Source organism: Molothrus aeneus, chromosome 1 (genome assembly GCF_037042795.1).
Source record: "Molothrus aeneus isolate 106 chromosome 1, BPBGC_Maene_1.0, whole genome shotgun sequence".
Lineage (NCBI taxonomy): Eukaryota > Metazoa > Chordata > Aves > Passeriformes > Icteridae > Molothrus > Molothrus aeneus.
In genome coordinates this window covers 80,992,472-81,004,936 of record NC_089646.1, presented here as the reverse complement: position 1 = coordinate 81,004,936, position 12,465 = coordinate 80,992,472, and the positions used below count along the sequence as shown (strand labels likewise).

The window sequence follows — 12,465 nt, the reverse complement described above, 5'->3', positions numbered from 1 at the left end:
CATTATCCACTCTTGGACATTCATGGATACTTTCCTTATATTTGATCATCCTTGTTACCATCTTCTCAACATTTCCTAATTCTACAGGGTCCTTTCAGACATAAGAAAGCATGAATTGCACATTTTTTACTTTCTTTTTTTTCCCCCATTTTTAATAGAGATATTTTAAAAGAAATTAATTATATTTTATTTGCTGATTTTACCCCTAGTGAGCAGTGAGTGGATATTTTCATGAAACTTGTGATTATTAGCCTAAGACCTTTCTTCCAAGTGGACGTGACCAGTAGAAAGTTCACTATTCGATACGGGGAAGGATTTTTTTATAGAGAATTGTTTCTTTCCATATCTGTAACTCTTTCCTTGTGAGCTCAAGTGAATGGATATTAAAATGGCAGTCAAGATTAAATGCAGGTGAAATTCATTATTTCATTATTTGTAATTTTAAGAGAATTTCATATATGCAGTCTTAATGCCTTTTACCTTGTTTTAAATACATAAGAAGTTCATAAAGTCAGGAATCAGATGTATCCTTATTGTATGTTCATTTTGACACAAATATTATTGTGTATTTTATGTGACATTTTCATGTAGGGGTCTGCCTGACTCACCTCTGATAACAGAAATGTGGGTGTTTTAATTAATTAATGCTAATTGTTTTTCTTTTGAGGGGCAAATGTTCATGCAACTGACCCAAGCCGGGGACTGACTTCATGGGAATGGGCTTGTTTCACAGGAAGATCAGAGTCTGCCTTCGTCATGCAGAAGCTGATGGACAGGCCATGCCCAGAACAGTTTTCTGATCAATATAAACCAGAATGGCCAAAAATGAAGGAACTTCTTGCCAAGGCTGCAGAGCCAAAAAGCTGCTTGCAGAAGATTTCTGAGTGCGTAAGGGCTGCTGTCTCGTTCCGGTCTTTCTATGGCCCGGAAGAGGATGGGGTTCTTGACCACATGGTGAAGGTGACAACAAGTTTGGGAAGTCCCTTCATTGCCCTGGGGTGCCGGACTGTGTGCCCAGGCAGCCCACCTTGTGTGGGGAAACGCAGACTGGCAGTGCAGGAGATCCTTAGGAAGCAGAGAGCAGAGGAGATCCGATCTCAAGACAAGGATCACGTTAGCAGCTATGAGAAGCTCTTCCAGAACTCCAAAGTCACTGTGGTCCCCAAGAAGAAGGAACGAAGAGCCAGCCTGCAGCCCATCAGCATGGCCATGTCCCAGGTGACAACAGTAGCCACGAGGAAAGCAAGTCTGCTGCCGCTCCACCTGCTTCGACGGAGCAGTGTCCGGCCGGGATTTGTCATCCCCAAAGTCCGTGTCAGCAAGGCTCCTCCGCCCACCTTCCAGCCAGAAAAGGCCAGGAGGAGGAGCAGTGCCAAGGAGGACCCCTATCTGCAGATTCCCAAATGGAGATACAAGGAGCTGAAAGAAGAGCGGAGGAAGGCAGAGGAGCTGGAGAAGAATAGAGCAGCAGAGGCTCAAAAGCCCAGGCAGGTGTCTCCTGCCCAGAGCAGGACCTGATTTGAAGGTAGCTGCTGAGAAGGTTCTTGAGCTGCTAGTCTTGTTATCCCAGCAAGGTAACAGACTGAATGCCTTTGTGCGTGCCCACTGCTCATGGAGCTGGAATACTGAGTCATGGCAGGAGCAGGAAAGGAGCAGAAATACAGCAAGGGCTATGCCACAGCAAGTCTGATGGTGGAGCAGGAAGATGCTTTGAGCTGGAAGACTTACTAGGTTTACTGGTCTGCTGTTGACAGGACATTCTAAGTGGTGCAGTCCTCTTATGGATTCCTGTTTTTCCAGCTCCTGGTGAATGACTGTGAAACAGTTTGAAAAACGTGTTTGAAAGGATCGTATTTTGTGTTTGTTCATTTTGTAATGGACAAAATTAAGGAGTTGTGCTTTTGACACTAGACATTCCTCCCTCTTCTTCCTTAGGTAGACATATTGCAAAGGTTTATAGTAATAATTAAAAGTTTAAAATTTACCACAGTGTTGGTTGGCAGTGAAAATCCAGGTCTACAATTGTTTTGGATATACTAAGCACTTTATTTCTATTCCAGTTAACAGATTTTAAGTACAGGTCTATACAATCTGTATGGATGCAGTTCCTAATGCTATTGTTTATTCTGTTGAACCTAAAAAGGGCTTAATATGAAATATCTGTGCAGTTGAGGTAGTCACATCTTCTGCAAATATAAATCAGGTGCATGGAGTGATTTGAAGAAATATAGAAGATGAGACAGTTTCTTTCTTTGAAGAAATATAGAAGATGAGACAATTTTTGATTGCCACCACCACCTAAGATATGCCTCCTCCAATAGATTTCCCTTTATCCCCTTTATCTGTTGTCTCCTTTTTAGTCTCAGGGAATATTTTGTCATTGCTTTTAACTGTGAAATAAGGGAGATGGTGAAGCACAGTGGATATTTTTTAGGTTGATATTAAAGTTTCTTTTTAAAAAACTCACCAGGTTTATTGTTAGCCTTTCCAGAATATAGCCAGGACAAGAATATTATGCAGCTTCCAGAGGTTCAACCAACTTTCCCAGGTGTCAAGTGCAGCTACAGGCTGTGAATACCCAGTCAGAGGTGCAGAACCAGGCAGCTCAGCCACTGATGTGGCCAGATGTCACTGTAACCTTGGGTACCACACCTCTGGGTGCCCGAGGAGGGCAGTACCTCACCCCCTGTTTCCACACAGGGAGAAAACTTTCCCTTGTATGGAAGTGCATCTCCAAGTGGCAGTTCCCACAGGTTGCTGCAAGTTTTTGTGCTCCTTTAAGGATCCATTAAGGATTCCTCTGGTTGTACCAGTCATCAGGCTGAACAGCAAGCCAAGCCCTGGCAGATTCTGGTCAGGAAGGGCTGTGAACCTGCTGCTTGCTGAAGAAAGACCATGCTGATAGAAGTAGAGGTCCAATGCAAACAGCACAGAGCACATGCTCAGGGTAAGGTTTTGCTCAGGCTTTGCACACATTTGAACTGAAATGTGCTGCAGTGTGTCCTCCTGAAGGTGTTGCTGTGCTGGAGCCCAGGCAGACCCGACCCCAGCAGCTGCTGTCACCAGTTTCTCCCCTCAATTAAAGAGAGGGAAAACTTTTCCATCCTTTAGTCCCACAGCACAGAGGCTGGCCTCAGTCTCACTGAATTTGTAATGAAACTGTGCATGCCATGGGAGAAATAAATTCAGTTGATTGAAAATTGGAGCCCAGATCAGCACTGCCATTTCCTGTCTGAGGGGTCTGACAGGGCTTAGGACAGATGTGGGAGACAAAGATTTTTCCACACAGCCTGTTCTTTGTACTTCCGTGCTGGCCAGACTGCAGTGCCAGGTGGCCTCCTGGGTCAGAGCTGGAGGAATATGCACCTGCCAATACACCTGCCCAGTCCCGGGAATATGAATAGCAGTTTAATCTGTAAGTGCATCAGGGCTGTGCAATTCATAGGCACCAATTTTTTAATGGCTTTGGGGTGACCAGAGTACAAGTTGAACTCATTTCTCTGGAAAGCAGGCAGACAATCTTTTGGCTGGCTGTGGCAAAGGTATCAGGATAGATTTCAAATTGGTACACTGGATTGAATGGTTTAACTGTTAATTTTTGTTTACTGCCAACCCAGGGTTTTGAAGATTTAGTACTAATATTTGGTTCTGAAAAGCAACCTGTGCTACAGCTGAGCACTTGAATTTGCACTTTCAGTACCACCTGCAAGAGACCGACAGTTGACAGGTGCACTCAGGGATTAATGAACAGTATGTTAGAATTAGGGGCTGGAAATTAAGCCTATTTTCTAATCCTTTGTACTTTACTGTGTTCATGTGCATAAATGTGATATTTCCATTAAAAGAGGCACAAGATGTTAAACTTACTTGACACGCTCATTCTTCAGAGGGGTTTTGGGATGCTGCCTTTCACTTTCCAGTGGACCTAAAAGCCGTTCATTTTCACCAAAAGACTCATCAGCATCACCTAAAAGTTGTTTGGTTTCCATGCAGTGATTGTGGGTTAACTTCCACTCCTATTGAATTTTTCCCTAGGAGTTAAGGAAAACTCTTGCTTTTGTTTCCCATCAGGTTTTCACTGGTCATCTTGCTGGAGAAAGAAGTCATTGCTTTTCTGGCCTGTGTCCATGCTCTGCTGCAAGCACGTGGTCTCCCAGTATCCTTGCTGAGAGTGTGACTCCACTTGAGGCATCTGTGTAAAGCTTTGCACTTGCTAGTTTTGGCAGGGCAGGCCACAGGTTTCTGTGTCCTCATTGCCTTCCTCCCCTGCTGCCTCTCTGATCTGCTATCTTCCCCTCTTCATCATTGTCCTCACCCTAAAGTCTGCACCCCTCACTTGCTGTTTACCTTACCTGTCTGAAGGTTGCAGTGGGCAAAGCTCCCACAAAACTCTTCCTGAAACCTGTGGCAAAGGGACCACAGTGGAGGAGGATGAGGAGGAGGAAGAGAAGGCACACCTGGCTTGCTTTCAGCCATCTGTCCCCTTGAGCTGCTGCTGCCAAGGAGGATTTGAGTTCTGTTGGATTTCAGCACAAATAGAGTGGCTTGATCTGTGTTTTGTTGTGGATTTCTTTTCTCCCAAGAGATCCATAACAATGAAATGCCAGGCAATACTGGCTGCACTTCAGGTTGCTCCTGGTCACTCAAGCAGCACAGTTTACCTCCTAAAAAAGAGCAAGCAAACCCTTTGCAGCACTTCCTGGCAGCTGGAGCCCCTGAGGGAAGGCAAAGGTGCTGCTGCAGAAAGATGTTCTCAGAGGGAAAAGGGACATTAATTCCTAGGGCAGAGGGAGGTTTTCTACCTGCCTTCAGTGCCAGGCTGTAGTGTGGCACATTAGTGGGAAGAATCAGTCCTGGAGTGCTGTAACTGGCATGGGGGCTGTCTGCCATCACAGCCATTCCTTGTCTTGGTATCCTGGGATCATCTCACCATGGTGCTCCCAGGAAGCTCCCAGCCCCATGGGCCAACCTAGTTCTGCAGTAATTGTACTAACAGGGATTTAATGACAGTGACAGCGGAAGGTGGAAATCCAACTGCTTCCCAACATTTTCTAAAATGATATTGTGCTCTCATCTCTGGTGAGGAAGAGCTTCAGCATGGGGGTTCCCAGAAGGCACCATCTTCCCCATCACCCAATATCAGCCACTGTGCTGGCCACCATCCAAGTAAGGAAAAAAGCTAAAAAGTATTCATAGATACCTCCAAAGGTATCACAGGCTGTCACAGTATTAGAAAAGAAGCCTGGAAAATGAGAAGGGCCAACTCATTCTGGAGAGCAGGAATTTTCTTCTGTTTGGTGAATTCCTATGTACAGCTAAACATAGCACTTATGGAGAAGTTCGTGAACTCTGGACCCTTTCTGCTTTGGCTGTGGAGCTGCTGACCTCTGGGAAGTATAAATGATATCAGCCAAATTCATGCTGAGACTGAGATGTGCTTAATAATGCTAAATATGGATATCCCAGACTGGGCAAACTGGATGCTCCAAATCAGTTCCCCACCTATATAGACACTTATATAATTAAGTAATTTTAATTACACATGGTATTACACTTAACCATACCTATAAAACTACCTGCAGATAACAGGCACACATGAACACTATTCCAGTATAAAGTAATAATGAGATACATATATAAAATATATAGATACATACATAATTTAAATTTTTTAACATATATTATTAACACATATACATATAAAAATCCTCTTACCTCCTAGTGATAATGTGGAGCACTTATATATGTTAATGATGACCATCTCTCAAAAAGACAGTATTAAATAATTGTTCTGTGAGAGGAGCAAATAATTTGGGTATATTATGGAGGCTACAAAGGGAAAACAGACCAGCTGCCTTTTTCACTGAACACTATGGAGCACTTGCATGAGAAGAGGCAGGGGATTATGTGAAAATTGTACTTCATTGGGTAATGAAAGTTATTATGCACATTAATTTTGCCTAGTCAGGTTTAAATTTGCCACTTCTCTTGGCACCTTTGAATTTACAATGGTTGTAGCATGCTTTTATATCTATAAAACTGCACAGGTTTGTGGATAATTAGTGGGCCAAATGCTCCTGTTTCAGTTGTCTCTCAGGGAAAGAGAAGAGGTTGGAAAAATGGATTCAGTAGTTAATTTTCCCCTTCCTGTTGTAGCAGCTTCCCACACGAATGCCAGTTTGTTCTTTGCCCAAGCCCTTCCTCCAAAACAGACAGAAAAGGAACAGAAACCTTCCAGGGGCAGATGTGCAAAATCTGTGCTCACGGGTGCTGTCCTGGATGCATCCAGTGATTTCCCACAAGGCACTGATGGAGCAGTGAGCTCCTGTAAATGTGGATCAGGAAAGGGGCCCAGGAACTGCTGGAACATCTCTGCTCCGTGTGTGTGTGCGCCAATGGGGTTTTTCCTCTTGGTGCCATAGTAACTGAAGTCAGCTCAGAGAGGTGCTAACCACCAAAGGTGCTTCCTGAGCCGCTGTGCACAGCTTTCTGCTGACAAAGGTGATAAAATATTTACTTTCACACCACATGCAGCAGCAGGGAGTTAAGGTTTCCTTGTGTTTGCTGCCACAACACTGGAGCCAGCTTTTTGCAGAAGCCAGTAGTGTGGGGGTGCTCTGCATTTTTGTGTGACAGTGTTAATGGGACACAAATCAATAAGTAAATGGGGAATTTAAGTTATAGCCCCACTAAAAGTTCAGTTCCAAACCAAAGTGAAGTAGTGTTTGAAAAGAATATGCAAACATAGTTGTACTGAGAGCAGACATGCTGTATTGTCAGCTTGGCTGCATTCACAGGGAAGTCTAGTGGAATAGTAGTCATGTAGCATTTACCCAAGTTCTGCTCAAGGGAAATGTGGTCTTTGACTGCCTGGTATCCTTTTCAAAAAGCTGCAGTTGCAGCTTCCTAAGTGTATTCATATGAGTGAAATAAAATATTTGTTTGGTGAGCAACAGAACCGAACAGACCAGCCATATTAAAATAATTTTTCTTTCTTTCGGTCTCAAAACTTTGTTTAGCAAACAGAAATTCCACTAACATGATCATAAAAATGTACTTTGTGGGTGTTTTACACAATCAGTTTCTCACCTCTAGCTTTTGAAAAATGTGGGGTTTATTCTTCACATGATTGACTGCATTATCCTTTTTTTTTATGTTCATGGGCATAATGAGCAGTGTTTGCCTATGGTTTTCCAGGTCTTCTGCAAGAGCCTTTTTAGGCTTCTGAAGGGTTTCCAGTCCTCATGAGAATCTGCATGACTGACTAGGATACTGTGCTCAGAGAAAGCCAAGGGAGAAGTGCTGTATGTCAGCTGTCCAGAGAAGAGATACCAGGCAACATGAAGAGGTCTGGTCTGTATTTAAAAACAACACAAAAAAACTCCAATCGAGCCATTTTAACTGAAAAGTTAAGCTGAACTAGTGTGCACAAACTCTCTTGGGTTGATTTTAATCAGGTTTATATTCACTTGACTTAACCAACCAGAAGCAGTTAGTGGTTAAAGAGGTGTAAATCATTCATCCTGAAACCGGTTTCCGTGCAGAGAGCTGGGGCAGCTTAGGTGTGTTGTTTCCAGCGAAGAGGGCTGCCCTGCCACATCCTTGACCTGGGGTAAGGCTCTCACCTGGGCTCTCTGCTGGTCCATGTTGGTTTCTTGCACCTTCCATTTTTCCAAGCAGGTACTTGTTGCCCTTTTACTCATTGCTGATGAGCTTTCTCACATACAGCAGCCAATGGCATCTCCTGGAGCCGCTCAGTGCCTCTTGCTCACCTTTAGCTAGTTACCAGTGTCACTTTCATTAACAAGGCTCACAGCTGCCAGGGATCCTTCCCTTCACACCATCCCCAGCAGCACGCTGCAGCTTTGCTCTGTCATTTGGATTTGGGAAAATCCAAACCCCCACATGCAGCGCTGGGTAAGAGCCGCATTGTCACCATCCTCCACAGAGAACTGCTCTCTTCCCATCAAGTAAAACACTGGCTTAATCTTTAATTCAACACTGTCTTTTGAGGATCACAGCCCCTGCTCAGGAACAAAGTGAGTCTGACAACAGTCAGAGTCAGAAGATGAAATATTAATCCATGCTTTCGTGACATTCAGGCTGGATTACGGTAATTCCCTGTCTGCAGGTCTCCCAGGGCTGCCTCCTACAAAACACAGTTTGTACAGGATCCCACAGCCGTGGGATTTAAGCACTGCAGACAATCAGCCCACCTCCCAGACTCCAAACCTGGGGCTTGGCTGGAGACCTCTCTTCCTTCTTTATCTCCAGGTATGCTCTTCAATTGCCACATGCAGATCACATTCACAACTGTAGCTATTTTTAGTCAGTAGAAAAAAAATCCCAGCTTCAGGATGTGTCAAATTAAAAAAAAAAAAGCAGAAAAGCTATAAATATGGTAGGAAGATTCTACAAATATGGTAGTCTATCACTCTGGCTCTTTGTCTCCTAAGCCCATCATCCCAGGGCACAGAACATATGTTATATGGGTCACTCTTCTTTTAGGGCATTGAATGGCATTTCCTTGGGGCAAGAATTAGTTAAATTGGAAAAGCAGCAAAATGAGGCCATAGTGAAGAGCTGAGTGTTGTACACCAGTCAACTCAGATCTGACCAAAGTAAAGAGAATGCGAGGTAGAATGAGAGAAAGAAATCCACCACCACAGAGGGATATAACTGAAGAAAACAGGTTACAGCCAAGCTCACCATCTGGTATTTCCATAAGCATTAAAGATGCAGCTGTTCCTGTGCTGGCATTTGTTGGATCAAGTGCAGGGCTTGTTCCAGTCGGACTTGTTAATTTCCTGTGTGCCTCAGTCTACCCCTCAACTGAAGAGAAATATTTTCCTCAATACCAAGTTAATCCATAAGGTCAGCTCTTGGTTATCAGGTGTGAGGGAAAAAGGATGGATGGGAAAATCCACAGAAACAAAACCATGTAACAAAAACTATGTCAGTCAAGCAAAGTGAGAACGTATCCCCTCTTGGCTTTGGAAAACCACACAAAATTCTTCAGAGATGGCAGAGGCAGCTGGGACAGCAGGGGCCTGTGGAGCCTGTGACAATCCCAGTGGCAGTCTTCAGATGTCAGGTGCTGGTGAGGCTGGACACACCCAGGACACAGATCATCTTTGCTCATGGCTGCAGAGTGGCTGAGCCCATACAGCTTCTGAAGACAAAGAAGGGCAAGAGTGCTCATGCATTCCCTACAGTACAGATAGATAACATTAAAGGTGCCCTCCTCAAAACACATGTGAAAAGTATCCTTCCCTCTGAGTAACAGGAAGCTTACCATGCCCATGGCCTGTTTTTTCCACCAAGTGATTTCCTTAGGCAAATGAGTATTTGCTGTGTAGGAAAGCTTAGCCTAAAACACAAGACTATGAAAGTTTTGCATCATATACTGCCATCATGCCCTCCTTTGCTGAAGAATTCCAGCTTTTGAAGATTCCAGTGGGCAATTTAAGAGATTTATGAAGTTATGAAAGCAAAAGTCAGGTCCGTGCAGTTTAAATGCCATAAAATCCCTGTGTTGCCTGTTGCCATTAGCTGGGTTCTTCTGAAAGCCTTGTGCCAGCTGAGAAGGCACATCTGAAAATGACACTTGGGGGGAATTTAAATAACCCAGGGCAGGGAAAAAGAGGAGGGAGAGGTGGCAGCAGCAGCCCAGCAGCAGCAGTAAGTCTAACAAAGCCAAGATCTAATTTAACAATGATCATCCCTCACACAGTTATTTAAAAATCACATTAATGTATGGACATGAATCTTCCTACAGAATTGTGGGTTTACACTCACCCAAAACAGCCTTTGGACTCCTAGACCCATGGAAGAGTGAAGAAATTCTTGTGACCTGAAGATCTCTCCCTCAAGCCAGAGAAGGCAACACTGCTCACATTTTCAGAGTAGTGTCAAGAAAACCATAGTGGTGGGAAGGAGCTGAAGTGGGAATTGTGTACCATGTTACACCCACAGCTCAGCAGGAAGGTCTGCACTGCAGAAAGGTCTACACCTGTGAAATATTTTGAGAGCCACTCATACCTTTCCTAGGATTCCTTGCACAGTGTTTCTGCTAATTTCAATTTTATCCACATCATTCATTTGAGAAAATATCCCTGAGTCGGGTAGGGAATGCTGGGATGCTGGAAGGGCATGTAGCTATTTAAGGGCTTTTTCACATCTGTTTTCACAGGCAAACCCTATTAAATTGTAACAATAAACCACATGGATTTTACTGGTAAGCAATCAATTTCCATGAAAGATAACAAAAGCTTTCACTGAAATGGGCTAGAAATCCAAATCCCTTTAAATCTGAGTCCATATTATAAGCACCACGCTGTAGGCACTGCAGTAAACGCTGCTTATTGGGTGCTCAGGGTGTGGCTTTCTTAGGTTAAGCATCACCAGCAGATGCAGTCACACGTGGTGGGGTAACCCCACACCCTTTATGCCTGCTGCAAGCACATCCAGTGGTCCAGAGCAAAACACTCCTTTTGCCCTCTCTTCCAGCAGCTGCTCACCAGCACAAGAAGCTCTCACAGCCTCTCCTGGTGGCTGGATGCCTCTGCTCACCAGCAATGCCTCATGGGCTGGGGCTCTCTGAGGTGCCTGGTCCCCAAAGATCGTGAAAGGCCCTGTCCTGGGAGGTGGCCCTGGCAGTGGCCCTCCAATCTCCCATGTCAGTAACAGCTGGGGATAAACCTCAAAGACTTTCCCCAAGGAAGGGTACAGACACCACACTCTGGTCTTCCATGCCAGCCTCTGGCTAAGAGCAAAGGCTGTCCACTGCATCATCCAGAGAACTGACTGGGACAGAACAACACCAGGAGACTCACCTCTAATAAAAAAGGATCTTGAGAACACTTAAAAATGCTTTCAAATGCTTTCTAATACTGCATACCACCTTTCAGGCTTTGTTGATGCTCCAAGGCATCATTTCCAAGGTGCATTTCTAAAAATGCTCTAGCATTTTCCTCTCAAAATATCAAGGCTAAAACAGCTCAGTTGCTGTAGCCTCACACCATTGATTTTCATTAATTATTGTATTTGCGTTGCCCCCAGACAAAGGGAGGAATGATGAATCTGACTCCATGTTCTCAGAAGGCTAATTTATTATTTTAAGATACTTTATTATATTAAAGAATGCTATACTAAACTATGCTAAAGAATACAGAAAGGATACTTACGGAATGCTAAAAAGATAATAATGAAAACTCATGACTCTCTCCAGAGTCCCAACACAGCTTGGCACTGATTGGCCACTGAGTGAAAACAACTCACACCAGAAACCAATGAAACAACCACCTATGGATAAACAATCTCCAAACACATTCCACATGAGCAAAACAGAGGAGAAGCAAATCAGATAATTATCGTTTTCCTTTTTCTCTGAGGCTTTTCAGCTTCCCAAGAGAAAAATCCTGGGCAAAGGGATTTTTCAGAAAATGTGAATGTGACAAATAATATCTTCCCCGAATTCTGTTTATCAGCTAAACCATCCCTCAGTGAACCTACAGAAAAGGCCCACCTGATGCTCAGCATCCACTGGCAGCTTTAGGGAGTGAAGATACAAGTTCAGCTTGAGTTCTGTCCCCTGGATGCTCTCCCAGCCTTTAGTCACCTCCCCGCACCTGAGTAAGGTCCCACCTTTAAGCAGTGTAGCACCCCACAAAACAGTACCAGAGGCTACATCAAAGTTAATCTGTGGCTTTGCAAGGCACAGGCAGGAGCTGGGCCATGAATTGTGGTGACAGGTTGTCCTTGAGAGTGGCAGCACTGGGGAGCAGGAGGCCAGCAGATGACACAGGCTGTTAGACACCGCTGCCTCTCGGTGACTCCAGGCACACAAGGATTGAAGATTTCGCTTTAAGAAGCATTTCTGTTAAGTTTGCAGAATAAAAACAAATTCACCTCTCCTTTTACATTTGAAGAGCTTCTGCTGCACAGCTGATGAAAGGCAAAAAGGCTTCAGCACTATGGTTATTAATGCCAGCAAATATGGCTGAAAAAATATACAGGGCTCATATTCATTCCTTGTAGCTTGTATTACCTATTAGAACTATAATGTTATCAAAGTGCTGTTCTCCATTTACACTGGCCCTAGCATTTCACCTTGAGTACAAATGCTAAGCTATCAAAATGGAGTACTCAAAATGAATATGAAGGTGCCATCTTTACTCAGCCACCTTTCAGACTACTAATACTGGGTCACTAATGCTATTTAGAATTGTTTCTCAGGGTAATTGGTACAGCTCTTCTTCCTCAAGTGCTGTGCTTTAATCTTTTCACTCTATAATCTCAGCCACAGAAATATTTGTATTTTCAGAACATAAAGCACAATAAATCAAGAGTGAAGTTCTTGTTTGATTCTGACTATTGAAAGCATTTCAATAGCACCTGCAGGCTGAGCTGACATCTTGCCAATTGTTTTGCAATCTTGTTTGATTATAGGCAAAGCAACAGGTA

The 12,465-nt window shown here is 43.9% G+C and overlaps 1 protein-coding gene across 1 annotated transcript in view; it reads left to right on the top strand.

Annotated features, from left to right (window-relative positions):
* ANKRD33B (ankyrin repeat domain 33B) overlaps positions 1 to 3,862 on the top strand; it is a 44,876-nt gene extending 41,014 nt beyond the window's left edge. The window contains exon 4 of the mRNA XM_066545677.1: positions 668 to 3,862. Within this exon, the coding sequence (XP_066401774.1) occupies positions 668 to 1,518 (851 nt within the window). The 3' untranslated portion in view covers positions 1,519 to 3,862. The remainder of the gene's footprint in view (positions 1 to 667) is intronic.
* The last annotated feature ends 8,603 nt before the right edge of the window (positions 3,863 to 12,465 follow it).